At 37.5% G+C, this 19,994-nt stretch overlaps 1 protein-coding gene across 3 annotated transcripts; it reads right to left on the bottom strand.

The window, feature by feature from the left end:
• LOC143284747 (PRKCA-binding protein-like) lies at positions 1-19,678 on the bottom strand. Of its 3 annotated transcripts, XM_076591715.1 has the most exons (10): positions 19,580-19,667; positions 18,526-18,626; positions 12,488-12,728; positions 10,855-10,921; positions 10,001-10,090; positions 9,031-9,147; positions 7,835-8,061; positions 6,174-6,274; positions 4,294-4,388; positions 1-3,721 (listed from the first exon to the last, which is right to left on the bottom strand). In XM_076591715.1, the coding sequence occupies exons 2-10, from the start codon at positions 18,624-18,626 to the stop codon at positions 3,468-3,470; spliced, it is 1,293 nt and encodes a 430-aa protein (XP_076447830.1). In that variant the 5' UTR covers positions 19,580-19,667; the 3' UTR covers positions 1-3,467. The 3 variants fall into 3 exon arrangements, with proteins under 3 accessions (XP_076447830.1, XP_076447838.1, XP_076447844.1); XM_076591723.1 differs by lacking the exon at positions 18,526-18,626 and having other exon boundaries at positions 19,580-19,678; XM_076591729.1 differs by lacking the exons at positions 18,526-18,626; positions 19,580-19,667 and adding an exon at positions 19,204-19,479.
• Positions 19,679-19,994: the final 316 nt, after the last annotated feature.

Below are 19,994 nucleotides of genomic sequence, written 5' to 3'. Positions count from 1 at the left end.
CCATTTTCATGTGTAAACATTTATTGCACAGAACAAAAAAACAAAATTTCAGCAAAAACAGGAATGACACACAGGAATTATGGATAACATCACCAAAAAATTGTTTTTAAGTTATTCACTTTTTACCAAGGTTAAATTTATCACATGGTAATAAGTGAAAGCAGACCATATACAAACCAAAAAGCAAAGTCTGCATGAATTATTGAAAGATGGCAACAGCGTATGCATCAAGTGTGCATTACTCTAAAGATAACTACTGTTTATACATGTGTATACTACAGTCTTTCGAACGAGTATGCTGTGGAGAAGTTTCAGTTTCTCAAGGAGGTGTCAATGCATTCAGACAAATCCATAAAATCATGCTAGACCACATCTTGCTAGGTAGATGCTTGACAGCAGCATAACGCAAGTCAGGCCTTGAGTGTATGAATATAATTTTCTTTTTATTTGTGTTTACCTATCAGAGTGAATTTCTTCAACAGAATTTGCCAGAGGACAACACTTTTGTTTGCCTTGGGTTCTTTTCAGTAGGCCAAGTGTGTGCTGCACATAGCACCTTGGTTTATTGTCTCATCCAGATGATAAATGCTCAGTTTGAATTTCCAGTCAGACTGTGGAGAATGGGTGAGACCAAGAATTGAACCCAGACCCTCATGGACACTATACTGGCAGATTTTTTTTTTTTTTTTAAATATATATTGTAAACCATAATTCTGAACCCCTGGTATATATTTAATGTTTTGATAACACATCTTGTTAAAAAGACAATGATCACAAAGCCAGACACAAATAATCCCGCATCATTCCTCACTTCATGATGACAGATCACCCTCATGGCCGTAATAATAACAATAATTAGAACTACCTAAGTCCATGGAGCACATACCCTGAAACGATAAAATACCCAATTTCTTCAACACATAGGACTTTTCTTCTGATTTTGCCATCAACCAATGTGAGAAAGAACATGTTACTTGCAGAATCGGTTTAAAGCTTTTTGATTTTGAATAAGGACCCTCATCAAGACAAGTGTCGGATAAGTGTCATTCTCTAAGCCAAGGACATGTGACCATGCCAGCCTGGCATGAGACACGCCTCTGTCTTGTAGATACATTAAACTGGCCTTACAATTTACACCTTTCCAGAATCTCTCTCCTGTCCCCTCCATCTTTCTGGTCTCAGTTTCTCTAGCTTCCTTTTCTTATGAACTTTTTAATTTTGTCTATCATCCCTCTGAACAAGAGTAATGAATGCATGTGAATGACTGGTCAGTGGTGTGAAACCGCTTTAATTTAGTTCTGGACAAGATTAATCCACATGGTACCTTTATTATTATCAACATTTTCATTAATGATACTGAAAGAAGTCAGGAAGTTTTTCCTGATTAAAAGCACTGTCCATTCTGTATAAAGCTATAGATTTGTCTCAGGGCTTAAATTATGCTACAAACAAGAAACACTCCCAGACTTTATGAATTTAAGTTATCCTGTCAAAACTAAAATCTGTTAATGAGAATCAAACAAACAAAAAAAGCAAAAAAAAAAAAAAAAAGAAAAAAAGCAAACAACAAAAACAAACCAACCCTGAACAACTTGACCTTTATGGTGTTGGTTACCACTACAGCTATCGAACATTTCCCTCTGATTATGTCTTGAATAGCATACGTGAAGCATAATTTTCATGAATTATACTTTTAAAAAGAAGGTACAACTTTGTTTAAATTATACTGCTGAAACTATCAAACATTTCCCTGTGGTTCATATCCTCCACATCACTGAACATTCATTCAACAAGGCTGTACATGTCTTGCCACAGCACAGCAGAAACTAAGCTTGTTAATTACAAAAAAAAGGAGAAAAAAAAAAAAGAGCAGTATATTATATACCAAAGTAGTTTAGAGATTGCATCAGATTGTGTTTTGTTTCAGATCTTGATTATGTTCTACATTCAGCAAGTTATAAATTCATAACACTATATCAAGTCAAAGTCAAGAACTGTACTTGGCTTTAAAACTATTCAGTAACAAGAAAGACAAAATTAAGTTTGAAAGAAACAAAACAAAACAAGTGTGTTAAGTGAGTCAGTGTGTGTGTGTGTGTGTGTGTGTGTGTGTCTGTGTCTGTGTATCTGTGTGTGTGTGAGAGAGACAAACGAAACAGATAATGTATCACTTCTTTCAGCTGTAAAGTTCTCTGCAGATATACTCCACTCATATATGGCCAGACTCGGACCAAAGTTATACTCTGTGCTTCCTCTCATTTTACAATGGTAGGAAGTGGGGTTGGAGTGGAGAGAACAACAGAGACGGTGATCGCTTTAAAGTATTAGGCAGTGGCATTTGACAAAGCTGCTTACAGTCCAGCTGACCGCAAAAGGTCATATCAGGACTGCCAAATTAAATAAAAAAATTCAACATCAGGCAGTGTCATGAACACCATACACACACTTGCAAACATTGCTGTAAAACAGTCCATGAATACCCCCCCCCCCCCCACCCCCCACCCCCAACCTCACCCCACCAAAAAACCATCAGGATTGACAATCAATAATTCAACATGCTGTGTCAATAATATTTTTTGTGCTTTAAAAAACACAATGTCATGGAGTACACATATTGCACTAATAAACCATCTGCACATAAAGAAATAGTATAAATGAATGAACACAAAATTTGTACATGGGATAACTAAAAGAAAGAGCAAAACAACAACAGTGAAACAATAAAGATCCTTCAAATTATTTCAAATCCATCACATACCTTTGAGATGGCAAGGAGAACTCTATATATATATATAATTTTTTTTTTTTTTTTTTTTTCCTCCTCGCCCCCAGTATTTATAAATAACACAAGATTTCTGAACAACGCGGAATCAGTAACTAAAACAGCCCATACAAACTTCATTTTTGCCTTTCCATTACCTTTTTTTTTTAACCCTTCAACTGGGTATCAGCATATATAATGGACAGACCTGTGATGTAGCCATGCTCTGTTATTTTTTAAACAAAACAAACACACAGAAGATTGAAATTTGTTTTGTTTGAAACTGTTTATGCTCAGTCAGTGTTACAAATGATGTACTTGCTTTATTTGGAAGGATCCTTTTATTTTCACTCCTCCCCTTCTAAAGTACTTAATTGCTGACGCTGCTTTCAAATCACCAGCTCTGGCTTTTGGGTGTCTACTTAAAAAGAAGAAAAATCAGCTGTACCTCTTTTACAGCTCTTGGTCTCTTTTAAACAGGAACAATAACAATGGATACTGTACACAGTATTCTGCGTACTGAAACGATACACTGTATCCCACAAGATTTTTGATTTTATCTAAATCATGATCACCATGCCACAACATCAAAATAAGCAACACAGCTAATCTTTTCTTGGAATGGTCAGACCCCTTCTCCCAGTGCCCCCCCCCACCCACCCCTAGTCCCCACAACCCCCACCTCCCCAAAAAGCAGTGTTTTCTATCACTCTGTGCTGATCAGAAGATCTCCAGACAATGCATCACTGCTGTGTAACCTCCTCCCACCTTCCCCTTCATCTTCTTCATCATCGTCCTGCCCGTCGTTAAACTGTCCAGATGTGTCATAGGTGAAGGTTCCGCGGGTGAGGTCCACCTCGATGGGAAACACTACTGCCCCAGCCATCACCTCGTGGCAGTCTGTGTGGTACTTGGACATGGCTGACACAAACTTCTGCAGCTGGAACACGATGTCTTGCACTGCACACACACATCATACACAGTATTGTAGATATGGCCAACACAAACTTTCACAGATGGAATATAATATCTTGCATTGCAAACACACAACACAGCATTCATAGTATTGTGGACATAGCCAACACAAACTTCTACAGCTGGAAAACAATGTCTTGCACTGCAGACACATATTCTCTCTCTCTCTCTCCCTCTATATATATATATATATATGCATACATACATACATATGAATAAGAAATTTAAATACAGGACCTTGTAAGATGCTTTTATATCTTTTCATCTGTACTTTCAAAGAATACACACAAAAAATGTGTGAAATAATGCACACACATAATACTTTCATTACCTCCAATAAGAGAAATACACTAGAATCTCAGTCATTCAATATGTGTACAAACAAGGCATGAAATGCTAAAGATGTAAAATGCTAAAATGTTAAACTAAACTTGACATATACATTGCAATTATCACAGTAGATCTGAAATAGTTAAATGTGAGAACAAAACAGGAGACACACCAAAGAGGTTTGCTCCTGGTGAAACACAACCTTGACAGCTAACACTGTAACTGACCATGCTTTTGATCCAGCAACTCCATCTTCACCAGAACATCGGAGCGCATCTTGGCAAACCGGGTTCGGGCCTCCTGTCGGCATCTCAGAATTAACCTGGAACAGGCGAAAGGGGCATCATCTCCTTTCTTATTTTTATACAGCTCTGTGTGATAAATACACTGTGTCACACAAAATGTATGACCACGAAGAATGCTACTGACGGGTAAGCTCATCAGTGAGGGGCTGTCCACCTCAGAGAACAGAGCTTTCTGGTCAGGATGTCAGTCATCATTCTTGGACTTCTTTGCTGAGAAACTGCATTACTGTTTGTTCTGCAAAATTGATTACACCAATGAAAAATATACACACAAAAAAGCAGAAATTGAACTTCAAACTCATACCACACTGATCTCATTTCACAAGGTTTAACAGTGAAGGGATTAAAACCAGCACACACCTGTTCATTCAGTCATCATTGGGAATCATGCACACGTCTGAATAAAAACTATACACCCGTCTTTGGAATAAGCTGATAAACAGAGATCAGTATCAGTATCTCAAGGAGGCGTCACTGCGTTCAGTCAAATCCATATGCGCTACACCACATCTGCCAAGCAGATGCCTGACCAGCAGCGTAACCCAACATAAACAGTGAGGTCCATGCAATCAAAGCAAGTAAAAAAAACAACAACACCTGCAGCAACAAGGGACTTAACTTGTCCCTTGCCAAATTCTGTAGAAAAATTGAACATGGACGGTAAAACAAGTGCACCTGCATACAGAAAAAAAAACCAAATGTGTGGTGTTCCACTTTTTCTAAGGAGACCTGCCCAAATTCCACACACAGAAATCTGTTCTGACCAGAAAGTAATATGATATGATAACATACCATATCAAACCATGGCAAACTCGTGTTTATTCAATAAATCTGTTTGAAAAAGAAAAAAAGAAACAAATGAAAAACAGTTTATGTCAAAAACACAAAAAACCCTGTAGTATATTTATATTGAATGCAAGTCAATAAGGTGAACCTGCAGATCATCAAACCCCTGTACTCTCTGCAGGAACACAAGAAAGAACGCACAGCACATCACATACATAATTGAAGAACCCATGACAATGAAAGGGCTGCCTCTAGCAAAATGCAAAAGAAAAATCTGCTTTAATAGTAAAATACACTTCCTGGCAGAACAAAAAAATGAACAATACAACTAAACAATTGGTGCTGCACTGTGGTGACTGATGCACTCTCCCTGTAGAGAGCGGCTTCAATTTGTATTTCTTTTAGATATATATATATATATTTTTTTTATCACAACAGATTTCTCTATGTGAAATTCAGGCTGCTCTCCCTACGTTGCTACACTACAGTGCCACCCATTAAAAAATGTTTTTTCCTGTGTGCAGTTATATTTGTTTTTCCTATTGAAGTGGATATTTCTACAGAATTTCACCAGGAACAACCCTTTTGTTGCCATGTGTTCTTTTATGTGCGCAAAGTGCATGCTGCACACGGGACCTCGGTTTATCGTCTCATCCGAATGACTAGTGTCCAGACCACCACTCAAGGTCTAGTGGAGAGGGAGAAAATATTGCTGGCTGAGCCGTGATTCAAACCAGCACACTCAGATTCTCTTGCTTCCTAGAAGAAAGAAATCTGATATGACAAAAGTAATACAAAGCAATATAAGAGTACAAAAAAGGTATAATACAGTACAGTGCAACACAACTGAGTACAAAACAATACAGTATAAAGTAGTTCAGTACAGCAGAGTACAATAAAAGACAGTTGAAAGAAACAAACAAAAAAACCAACAACATCAACACACACACATAAACCAAACCAAACCAAACCAAACCAGAGCAAAACAGTACAGCAAACTACAGTACAAAGCTTACCTGTACTCGTAGTTGCCGGTCTCCACACGGTACAGAGGTTCCTGCAGGGCAGCATAGCTGTATTCCTCATCATCCAGCTCCTTCACTTTCAGGCAGTACGACTGAAAACACACATCACAGTCTTTTTCAGATGGTACAACTGGCCACACACAACACATGTGTTCTCTTTCAGTAAAACTGACACACATGTTCTCTTTAAACAATTTGGGGAAAAAAAAAGAAGAAAATTCTGAGCAAAAATAAAACAAAATAAATTTCCAGCTTCTTCCCACTTTCCTTGTTCCAGAAAAGAAAACAAGCCTTGAGCAAAATACAAACTGTTAGTTTGTTGTTGCTCTGCTGTTTATATTTGTATATGTTTAATATGTTTTCTGAATAAAGGTAAACATTTGTTTAAATCTATTCACTGGTAATACTTCCACAAAATAATATAATCTGCAATAACATAAGATAAAATCATTATTAAAAAAACCCAAAAAAAACAACAACAAAAAAAACAACAACAACAACCCAGACATTTTCTGAAAGTGTGAAAATAGGTGACCCACCAACCCAGCCATGACCTCTTCCCGGCTCTTCTAGAGCAGAGCAACAGTTGTGTTGTAGTACTGGAGGGGGTGGGTGGGGTTTGGGGGGAGGCATAACCTTGATCTTATCTGACCTCAATCCCTGGCCTCACATTGTTGGACACTGGTCAACATGTTGCTTTCATGAGGGTGTGTCAGGGTGAAGGATAATTTCAGTTTTAGTTTCAGAGCAGATCCATATTTACACATCTGCTGTAAACAACAACAACAACAACAAAAACAACAACAAAACAAAAACACACACACAAAACAAAAAAAATCAGCAAATGCCTAACCTGGCCTTGAGAACTTATCCTAGGCTGGTTGGAGGGGAGGCACTGTACTGTACACATGTGGGTGTGGCAACTCACTCACCCCCAAAGGAAAGAAAAGTTTTTAATCACACTGCTGGGTACTTGTTTAAGAAACTGTAACTGTCCCCTCTCTTAATCCTTTCTGTCTTGGTGACAAAACTGCTGTTTCCCGTTTGGTACACTTCATGTAGACTTAAAAATTCCTCAGGTAGGAAAATGTTAAGTGTAATCTCACATTTAGACTACACTGACAAGAGACAATTTTCAGAAAAAAATTCATTTCTAGATTTTGAGAGAGGAGGGGAAATGTCTGTCACTGATAACAAAAGTCACAAAGATATTTTTAAAATAATAAATGTGTATGATCTTTACAATAATCTAAAACTACAAATCACACAGCATCTTCATCCAGGTATATGTTTTTGATGTTTTGATAATGAAAAATGTATGAATAATTTAATCTGAATTTTATACATTTACATGGATCAAATATAGAAGATGTGGTGGCTGAATCGGTTAGGTGTTGGAATTCTGATCCAGTATTCATCAGTGATCTGAGTTTGAGGCCCCGTTTCAGGCTCTTTTCTCTATTTTTCTCAGTCCACCCAAGTGCGACCTAGGACCTGACTTTGCTTGCGGAAGGAGAGGACTGGGCCGCACCTTCCAATGCCAAGTCCTGGTCACAATGGATATGAATTCACAGCCCAGTGGCCATAAAAGGGTATGGGACCTTTAACTTAACCTTGTAATTCAAAATGAATGTTCAAATACAAACACTCACCAGATACTCAAACTTGGCGTCCAGGTATTTCTTGATGGTGAGGCGCGTGTCTGGCACTGCCTTGTGCAGGAAGGTGTTCAGGTCAGAGATCATGGGCTTCAGTGTCTTCAGCATGCGGATGGCAAACTTCTCCATGTTGCGGTGTGCCTCTCCAAACACTGAAAACGCCTCGCTGGCCGCTGGCTGAGGCTCACGCACACCGATTGAGGAAAACACCTCTCCAAAGGCTGCACCAATGCCACAACAAACTCATCACATATCCACGAAATGCCACACAGAATAGCTGATGTAATATCTCTGCTTCACATGCAATGTATCTTGTGTGTGAGTGAGTGTGCATGCACATGCACGTGTGTGTGTGTATGAACTAAATGATTCAAAGAAATCAACAACACGTTTGAGTTTGTCATTAACCGTTTTCACACCTGTATAACAATAACCCTCTGCACTATTCTTAACCTTTTGAGTGCCAAGACATTGATATATGTCCACTAATGTCTCCAGCGGAGTGATGGCCTAGAGGTAACGTGTCCGCCTAGGAAGCGAGAGAATCTGAGCGCGCTGGTTCGAATCACGGCTCAGCCGCCAATATCTTCTCCCCCTCCACTCGACCTTTAGTGGTGGTCTGGATGCTAGTCATTTGGATGAGATGATAAACCGAGGTCCTGTGTGCAACATACACTTAGCACACATAAAAGAACCCACAGCAACAAAAGGGCTGTTCCTGGCAAAATTCTGTAAAAAATCCACTTTGATAGGAAAAACAAATAAAACTGCACGCAGGAAAAATAAAAAAAAAGGGTGGTGCTGCAGTGTAGCGATGTGCTCTCCCTGGGGAGAGCAGCACGAATTTCACACAGAGAAATCTGATGTGATAAAAAGATAAATATAAATACAAATAAAATGCTTCACTATTTGCCAAGGATGTATATATAATATACATGTGTGTCTACTTTGATTATTATTTCATGAGAAGCAGCACCCAATCACACACTGAAAAGTTATTCAGACGACCCTTTCAAAACGGCTAATGACAAAGCCACAGCCAGGCCCACACATGATCATCCAGTTCATTACCAGTAAACTTACACAGAACACCATTACCGCTCACTTCAGCAACTGTGGTCAGTAAGAATAAGTCCTGATTTTTACATATTTTCCCTTCCCAAGCACATCACAATGAAGGAAACAGTTACCTTTGTGGGACTGTGACAATTCAAAGATGGCTTTCAGCAACTTTTTTGTGTGGCCAATCAGACCATTATACATCTCTGCAGTCTTCTCCATTTCTTCCAATTTTTTCAAAAGCCCATCTGAAATGTCAGATACAAGATCATACTGACCGTGATTTTTTTGGAAAACACATTCACACACACAACAAAGCAACAAACCTATCAGTGCACACTTCCGATGAAAGTGATGTAAATCACAGATATGGGCACAAGTTCATGGTAACATTTAAATATGTCGTCTATTAAGAAATTATTATTGAAAAACAATCATCAGCTATATCATGATGCACATCATGTATATGGTCTCACAATCACAAAAATAAATTTCATTAGAAAATCATTTTGTAACAAATCACTAAGAAAATCAACTTAATTTTCTAGATACAACTTCTTTTTCTAGAATCTTCTAGAATCAAGATTTTTTGGGTTGTTTTTTTTTTGGATACGCAATCAGTCATACAGAACTATACTTGCACACTGTTATCACAAGTACACACACATGTTCTGACACATTTGTCTCATGGCATACTGTATGTACGAACCTGGGCAAAATAACTCATCTACACAGCCTGTACTGAATTTTAGATGGTTTCTGGTGAACCACCCACCATGATCAAATACAGGATTCCCAGTAACACAATATCAGTGATACTGATTTATTTCCCAGTGAGAAGTTAAAAACACAAATGCACAATTTCAGCTCAGCTGCTGCATTGGATTGAGACCCCACTGAGTATTTCCCTGTTACATATCAAGTAAAATGGTTAAACACAATGGGTTGGGTAAAGTTACGCAGAGCACACACATTTAAATACCTCACATGTTCTCACACAGATACACACCATACCACATTAACATTTGTGCAGATGCACACATACGAACATACACACTGTGAAAAATGTTCAACATGCTGGAACAGTAGACGGCAACTCACCATTACACAAAATAGCACGACTGAGACCAAGGGCATCGGCTGTGTTGGAATTCATGTTTTCAACCACTTTGTGCTTCACTTTCTTGAGAACTGTTTTACACACACACAAACACACACACACACAGAATTAGATATTTGCTTTCAAACTTTTCATGAACAAAATACATTCTCCATCAAATAAGAGTTTCAGCACAACATGATCATACTCAACATACTGTCCTGAGCTGAAAATACCAAATCTTCAAACGAAATAGAGCAAAAGAGATCAATCTTTTAAGAGACACACTGAGCCAGGCAATGAAAAGGAAAACAGCGGACAGACAAATAATGACAATGGCCAGTGCAACTGCTAGTGGAACAATATCCATTCATGTATATGAGTAAACACTTTTTGTTGTTTGTTACTTTTATTTTACTGTTTTAGTTTTAGAGAAAGACAGAAGATACACACATAAATAACAGACAAGCAGAACAGGGGGAGTGAGTATGCATGCTTGCACAAACACACGAGGGGAAGAGAGCTAGAGACACACACAGAGACAAAGACAAGAGACAGAGAAACAGACTAACCGACCGACCAGACACACACACACACAAGACGGAGACACAGAGAAAAACAGAAAAAGGGACAGAGAGACAAAGGCAGACTGGTGCATGAAGGAGGGACAGAAATTACTATAATGAAAGAGAACAAATGTTTGGACTAAAAATTGACCACAAGATCTCCAACTGACCAGGTCTCGCTGTTCAAACTGATCAATGTATCATATGTGTGTACATAAGAATCCTGAACAACTGATAAGAGAAATGCAATGAAGAAGCATTCAAAGGCCAGACCTTGGTGACAACTTTACCTATGTCCAAGGTTTTGCCTTGCTTAGGATCAGCGTGCAGCTTGTTGTAGTTGATTGTCACCTCTTGCTGTAACACACAGATACATCTTATGCATGTATGCTCACAGCCACACACACAAGCACACACATACACACACATATAGATACATTGTAGACACATGTATAGGTATGCTCACATTTTCACATACACACATAAATACACACACACACACAATTTTAAGAGAAATTTACAGTGCAAAGAAACCAGTCAAAACCAGTATCATGTCTACACAACCTCAAAATTTATTGGCACTTTTAATTACTTGTTGGAACTGGCTTTCACGTCACCCAAGATGACAATGAACCCACAAATGAAAATGGAAAATGCAGCTGCAGTTAATGAGTTATTGATTGGCATTACATTAGCAACATACATATGACTCACACAGTAGCAGCTGTCTGGGGAATAAGGTCAAGCAGACATTAAATTTTTACTGAAGTCTGACCATCTCAATCGGACAAGGATTTTTTTCTCCCCCCTCAAGTGGTCCTTGAGTGGTGGTCTGGATGCTAGTCTTTCAGATGAGATGATAAATCAAGATTTTGTGTGCAGCACACACTTAGCAAACTCAAAAAGCCAAAACCAGCCCATGCAAAAAAAAAAAAAACCCCAAAAAACCAAAAAAACCCAAAACAAGAGGGTTGTCCCTGGTAAAAATATGAAGAAAAATTTACTGTGACAGTTAAACCAGAAACACATGCAGGCAAAGGAAAAAAAAAAGGGGGGGGTGAAATGGACCGTATGACATTCTTTCCCTGCGGAGTGAAGCCTGAACTACACATATAGAAATCTGTTGCTACCAAAAAATAATACAATACAAAACCATACATATCAGAACCTCAGAGCAGGTGACAATAAGATAAGCAACAGAATGATTGTATACTGCTGTATCCAAGACCAAGTGATAACCAAATTAACAATAAAAGACTCTGAAAGGGCAGATTATGGTCTATAACAGTCATGCAGGATCACTCATGTGGAAGATAGCTGAACGCCTAGCAAAATAATTCATCATCTGCATTAATCATTGTGAAATGTTTGTTCCCAAAATGGGATAAGTGAATTGGAAAAGGACACATTACATGAAAGATTATTGAGATTCTTTTTGCTTTTGGGAAAGTACATTGCATTAACATAATGTACATTCAGATGAATATCTGCTGTTTAAAAAAACAGAAAACATTTTCAAGGCGTTCTTGTTTAATTAATGATGTAAAAGTTGTTTAGTTGTCACATGTACTAGCTTTCCTCCACTACAATGCATGTTCTAAATTTCTTTACATGCATCTGCCCTCTGGAAGATCACCTTCAGTAATTTATTTTAAAATACATACACTCACATTCATACACAAACACAAAGCTTAATCAATACATTATACTTATGTACAACACATTAACATCTTTTTCCCCCCTCAAGGCCTGACTGAACACGTTGGATTACACTGCCAGTCAGGCATCTGCTCAGCAGATGTGGTGTAGTACATAATTATATATATATATATATATATATACACACACACACACACACACATGGATTTGTCCAAACACAGCAACGCCTGTTTGAGCAACTGAACTGAACTGAACTGCCCCCACCTTTACAGACTGTATCAGCCTGGCCACCTCCACCTTGGTGCGGCCCTTGACAGACTGGCCATTGACGCCCACAATCTCGTCTCCGGCGGCCAGGTTTCCATCTTTGGCGGCAGGGGTGTTGTCAAAGACCTGAACCACGTAGAGACAGGGACACAGTGGGGCTCCACCCCCAATGCTAATTCCAATCAGGTTCTGTGTGTCTTTCTTTAGGGTGACATGACCCGACGTCACTGTCATACCCCTGAAACCACACACACAATATAAGAACTTGAAGGTTAAAACTGACTTCTATTTTTTATACGTTCAATTTTTAAAAATTCAGTTATTCATATATATTTTTCACACACACTACACAAAACATCAACTCATTAGACAGCTGATATTTAATGGGGTTTTTTTCTTCCTTTTTCGTGAAAAGAAAAATAATTTATTTATTAGTTCAAAACAGGAAGTTTTGTTCCATTAAGTGTTATTGAAAAAGATTTAAGCAAAGATTATTAAAGAGGCCCTCAAAATGAAATCTGTATATGTTATATATGTGACACATTTTCTCTTCTAGTTCTATCATAACAAATTTGTCAAATAACCATGTGTGTTCTTTGATCGCTCTGCCCTCATCTCCAACTGCCACCCCCCCCCCCCACCCCACCCCACTCCCTTCTCTCTTTCTCCCTGCAATATGGTGTGTATATTACACTTTTATATTTATACTCATTAACAGAATTATGAACCTGACCAATAAAGTGACTCAAGTCATACAGATAATATTACAAATTTATATCTTTCACTCAATCTTCTATCTCATTCTCACAATATGTCATATGTATACATGTATGTATACATGTATAAAAACAGGAAAAAAAACAAACAAAAAAACAACAACCAAACCCGTTTCCAAGCCCATTCAGAATATTTTCCTTTAATGAGTGGGTTTTATTGATAATCATCTGTCTAACTACAATTTCTGTCTCTTTACAATCAAAAGCAACAAAATCCATCTATGATCAAACACCATGACATGATAAACAAAACGACGACAAAATATCATCAGAAAGTAAAGCAAACCGAAACAAACAAAACTTTCTGAAAACAATTCTGTACCAGTGAAAGAAACCATGTTCCTTTTAAATTAAAGCATGCACAATTTGCTTATTTAGTTCTCTGCTGTTCTTACTCTTACTCTCTCAGTGACCTAGACACATGAAATGAAGTATCTGACAGAAACTAACAAAAATGATATATGAAAAAACTTTTAATAAAACTTTCAATAGTTTGCCAGAAATAAATCTGTCAACAAAAACATCTTTCTGTGACAAAAAAAAAAGAAAAAAGAAATCTAATTTAAGTTTTTGTTTTTTAAATTTCACAAAGAACAAAATTTAGAGTACTTTATCTCTGACAAATTGTATCTTCATTATCTAGCAATTAATAATATTGAACAACATCATTTTACAAATGAGCAGATGTTATATCCTTCACTGGCATTATTAGAGAATGTACAAGTTCTCTCAAAATCAGTTTATAATAATGTAAAATTTAGAAAATACATGGAACTCATCAATAAGTAAAAAGCACAATAATATCAAACTAACAGATGCAAACAAAATGCAAGCATGCACACACACACATACACACACACACACACACCGCGCGCGCACGTGCGCACACACGTACTGAGCAGACAAAATCTTATGAATAAAAAATACAACCTGACAAGTCAATTATCTTAATGATGATTTTAACATTTAAAACAAGTAAATCAGACCCCTCCACCCTCACCTTTCCCCACCAGTCATACTTTCCAGTGACCCAATATATATATATAGGCCAAGAGATCGAGACAGAGAGAGAGAGAGAGAGAGAGAGAGAGAGAGAGAGAGAGAGAGAGAGAGAGAGAGACTGAGAAAGTGACACAAAGAGAGAGTCATGCAAAACACACACACCCACACTGAACCACTCAACCAGGGACAGAGAGAGACAAAGTCAAAGTAAAACTAAAAACAAATGTTTATCCCAAAGAAATTATATAAAACAATTTATACTACTATATATTAGTCTAGATTGCTGAAAAAAATACCAAAAGACAGAAAGGGAGAAGGGAAGGGAGGGGGTAAAAGAGAGAGAGAGAGCGAGCGGTCAGAGAGAAAGATGGAGGGGACAGAAAAATGGAAGGGAGATCAAACAGAAAGAAACAAGAAAAAAAAGCCTGAACTCAAAAGAAGAAACCAGAAGCAACAAATCAAGTTTTAGCCAAACCTGAAGAAGCATACCCAGACTATGCATGCATCTACAAACAACATGTCAAAAGTCCACCACACACCATATTTTCAGTCCCACTATAAAGAGGGTGGGGGAGGGGAAGGAGGGGGGAAGGGGGAGGGGAGGGGGGAAGCTAGTGTCAGGAAAGAACAAAGAAAACTGCAACTACTGTACAAAGTAGAACAGCTGCAAAGTATTGAAAGACTGTAAGACTGCAAATAATGTACACAAAGTATTGAAAGCCTGTTAGGTTACAGTAACAATAATGTACACAAGATACTCGTATTGAAAGCCAACTAGTTAGAGATGTCAATCAATAAACAAATTAAATAATATTCTACAAAACACATCAAATAAAACTGGCACTGAGTAACTGAAAACCTTGCTAAGCAGTAATGCACTGATTAAGTTAAATGTTTTGTTTGCAGTGCTTTGAAACTGAATGCTATATATTTCTCATACGTCTCTATTTAGTCTGATCATAACAACTAAACAAGTCAGTTAAGGCCAATTTCATGTTTTGCCACTATTCTTGATTTTGAAGTACTAATCTTGTATTCCCAATTAATTATCTAATCTACTGCAATCAATTTCTTTCCATAATTAATCAGTGACACTTCCAATTCTACCAATGTTGACATGAATCATATGCTTAATTTGCCTTCTTCAAGTTCAGTATCACATCCAGGATGCCAGTACAGATAAAATTATAAGTCCTTTTGTTCCATGGAGAGAAAATATGAAAGTATACTGTATTTGAATATTCTCATTAGTTTGGTTTTGTTTGTTTTTGTTGTTGTTGTTGAAGATTTGTGTTGTACCACAAGCAACTACAATGAACAAAACAAACAAACAAAAAAAAGCTCCACTGTTCTATTTCTAGTTCCTTTTTACATTTTTTTTCTTAATGAAACACTTGGAACAAAATGGTTAAATGTGACATGACAATCAATAAGTTTCATTGGGTCCTCCATCCAACTCTATGGCAAAGATGAAAGTTTTCTGCTGCTCAATCAGACACCACTGGTAAAAAGATAAGGAGAAGCATGGCAAATGGATATAAACTGAAATTTTAAGAATGCTAACAACAAAAAAGAACAACCACATTATTTCAGTGTAGCAAATGAATTCATTATTTCATTTCATTTTTTTTTTTTTTGTATCCACATAATGTAATGCCCAAATTTTTATTATGAGCAAGAACTGAACATTACGATCACAAAGTCCTGTTTTAAAACATGTATGACATTCAGCATTATATGTCTGTGGGCATGAGAGAGAGAGAGAGAGAGAGAGAGAGAGAGAGAGAGAGAGAGAAACACATTCATATGTTTGCATGATTGTGTGTGTGTGTGTGTGTGTGTGTGTGTGTGTGTGTGTGTGTGTGTGTATTTGTTCTTCAATGAACTTACCAATAAATCAGATAGGCATACATTTTGTTATACTCTGTGCATGAGTGTGTGGGCAGGTTTTCATGTGTTTGCTGTGTGTGGGTGTGCATGTGTCTCAGTGCAAGCATGCGCATACTTGAGCACTAATGTAGCTGTAATATTACATTGTATCTAAATTCCAACTATGTTTGTGTTCACTGTTTGTATATGATTTCCAATTTATGTTTGTATATTTTGTGTACTATCCCACCAATGCTCACACCAATATTCCTTGTGACCCTAATAAATTTGGTAATTAAGACATATTCTATTGCAACTAGTGGGCAAGTAGTAGGTGACTAAGTATTAACATGACTGTGTGTTAACCATCATCAATAAGTGTACTGATGGAGAACTAATGTTTTGTCATGTTAAAAAATAAATAATGCTCCTGTCTGGGTCTTGTGGAATGGTGATACATACACCAGTAATAACTGACACAGCACACATGCACTGATAGGGCACTTATGTACCGGTGTTAACTGGTTTGTTATTTGACCTCGGTCTATTCAGGTCACAGATACTCTGTGTGTGTGTGTGTGTGTGTGTGTGTGTGGTGTGTATGGTGCGTGGTGTGTGGGTGTGGTTGTCACAAGGGAACATTCCTATATGAAATGCGATTATTTAGATGCATTTGTTTACACACAAACTTGAGCTTTTTTTTCTTCTTTGTGTGTGTGTGTGTGTGTGTGTGTGTGTGTGTGTGTCTGTGTGTTCCAAGAGAACATTCCATGTATAAAATAACATGTAAATATATATTTATTTACACATAAACTTAAGTATTTTCAGATCATCAGTCCACGCTTATTTTGAAGCTGGGAAAGTTCATAAAAACAGTAGGATCAATACAAAAGTACTAGTATTACTAGTGCTATGTAGACCCTTTCACAAACTAATAGCTCTGTGGCCTTGTGGTATAACCGGTTTGATCTGGCTGGTACTGGACCCAACTAGACATTCACTTGATATCAAGGCATGCAATTTCTTGCTTGACCTGGGTGAACTCAGGCTTAAAATACCAGTTTGTGTGTGTGTGTGTGTGTGTGTGTGTGTGTTTCAGTTCTTGAGGTGACCTTTTATAGGGACCTTAGTTTGACCCTTACTCTGACAGTATCCACTTTTTTTTTTTTTTGAACACACACACCCATGAAGGAGAAACATGGTGGAGCGAACAAGACCAAATTTTCACAAACAGTATTAAAACACACATCCCCAAAACATTCCACAAAACATACTGTAACTGCTACTTTGAATGCAATTAATTCGGGATTAAATTATTTTTGGGATACATATTGTGAAACGTGATATAACTGTATTTTACTTTCACTGTCAAGAGTCATCCAGAAACATTTTCCACAATCTCTGAATCTGTTTACCACCTCAAGAATTTCATTTTATAAATTAATAAAACATCTGAAATAGAAATCAGACCAGATTTTCCTACAATCTTGTGTCTGGCTATAAAGATTTACATAAATCAAGATACTGACTTAGAATACATACAACTATGATTCTCGGTAAATCAATTTTCTGTCTTCCAAAAATAATATTCTATCCCAGTATCTGACAAGAAATAAATTTTTTCCATCCTATGACAGTACATTAATAGTTGTCCGAAAACCATGTACATTCTCTTTATTATCTTCTAGTGTTCCTCTATATAAATTCTTATTGAGGTATTGAAAAGCAATTTTCAGGCTTATATTTTGTACACATTAACATACTTGACTGTTTTTTAGTTTAAAAAAAAAAAGTATTATATATATATATATATATATATATATATATTCAATAGTTGCACTACATATACTATGATATAGTAATCATATTATAGTTAACAGCTGTGAGAGTTACGTGTAACATCAACTTATATTCATTCCCAGTGGTAGACAGACAGGTGGGGTTTACAAACACATCCAGACATATACAGACACATACTCCAAGTGACATGTGATATATACACACACATGTAGTTAATAATTTCATATTCTAAAGACAAATGTGAGAAAGGGGTTTGAGTATCAACTGTATAGATCTGTACTCAAAAGATTTGACTGTGACAATGAACAATAACAATTTCCTAATCCCTTTACTTGTTACATATATGCTGAATTATAAGCCAAGGTGATGTACTCGAGGTATTACAAGCTTATAACAAACTGTTAACAAGGGATAAATGCATGCATCACATGGTTACATTTTCAGCTTTAGATTCATCCCAAGCCAACTGTCAAATCCAGCAAAATGCAATCCATACGCAAGAAACCAGGCAAAGGTTAGTGAACTGAAAGTGGAAATTATTTCACAAACATTTTCTTCCCTTTTTTCTGTCAAGAAAGAAAAACTTACATAAAATCTTCCCAAGGCAGAGCTTGGTGCTTATTCTTGTCTGTGTATAACTCCTCAAAATCCATTGAAGGCACTAGAGAGTACTCATAATCACCATCCATCTGGAAAAAGTTTGTGCATAACTGAGCTGGGTGTTTAGCAGTGTTGTGTCTGTACTGCAGGCCCCTGCCTGTTAAAACAACAGGGCCAACTGGAAACCAGCTGTCGCCAATAGCAATTCATTTTGCTTCCTGCTGTCTGTGCCCTTCTCACTCTCTGTGTTACACTATAGCATGATGATTGACAGTATGAGTCACACACACACGCGCGCGCACATACACAGACACAGACGAGAGAGAGACAGAGAGAGAGTGAGAGAGAGAGAGTGAGCGCTAGTGCAGGGTGGAGGTTGGGGCCAATTAAACAGACAGCTGGAACACGTATGCCACATGCCACGTTGCAACACATGTAACAGCTGTTTGTTCACATCAGGAGATGGGCTGGACATGTGTGAACACTCTGTGATCTATCTTTTTATTGTACACGGTATACATTATATCAACCATAATTAATATTGTTTTCCTGCAAGACTGCATCATCAGTCATATCACTTTTCTCATCATAATCATCACATTTACATAACTGTATTCAATCACAAGACAATACACGTGAAGCGCTCAAAATGGGTTGTTGCAATACCAGGCCTGAATATCACTGGGCTGGGTGTCCTTGGCTTTATATCGGGTCACTCAAGTGACTAGCCTTGAACAGAGATAAAGTTGTCTGTCCAATCTGCAAAACAAGCGGTCACTTACACTTGCGCACAGAAGGCGCAGACAAAAGTGCGTTCACACCACACACACACACACACACACCACACACACACTGCTGATATGGACTGCCAAACACTGACACCGATTTCGATATCCTGGAAACATTCAATGTGTCCAATGCCTCAGACGTTTCTGCTCAATCTGTTCTTGTTAAATACATTACACACACACACACCAAACAGCTACAATAAAAAAAAAAAAAAGAACAAGAAGTGGACGCACAACAGGTAATCGCCACTTACAATTTATCTTCTTCAATTTCGTATTCCATCATTTTTATAGACCATGAATTGAAATGTCTTCAGTTTACCAAACGGAAGCGAGAAGTACTGCCAACGCATGCGCAACCAGAAAAGAGGCCGCAATGAAACAACAAAACATATGCTGAATTTTGATTGGTGTTAAACTGGGGGCGTGTGTTACTTTTGGTCCAATGAAAACCGAAAGACCTTGACAGTGGCTGTTCTATGAATTGATCAAATGAGATGCAAAAAATCATATTACGGTGCATTTCTTTTTACAAATGCCTCTGACAAATAACTATTATGAGAATTATATGAGCATAACAATTATTAATAGTGCTTACGTGGCAATGTTTGCTTCAACTTTGGGAATAAACATGTTTTAATCCAATATGTTAACTGCGAACTGACAAAA

This window comes from Babylonia areolata, chromosome 1, assembly GCF_041734735.1.
Source record: "Babylonia areolata isolate BAREFJ2019XMU chromosome 1, ASM4173473v1, whole genome shotgun sequence".
Lineage (NCBI taxonomy): Eukaryota > Metazoa > Mollusca > Gastropoda > Neogastropoda > Buccinidae > Babylonia > Babylonia areolata.
This window is presented reverse-complemented; position numbering and strand designations above follow the sequence as displayed.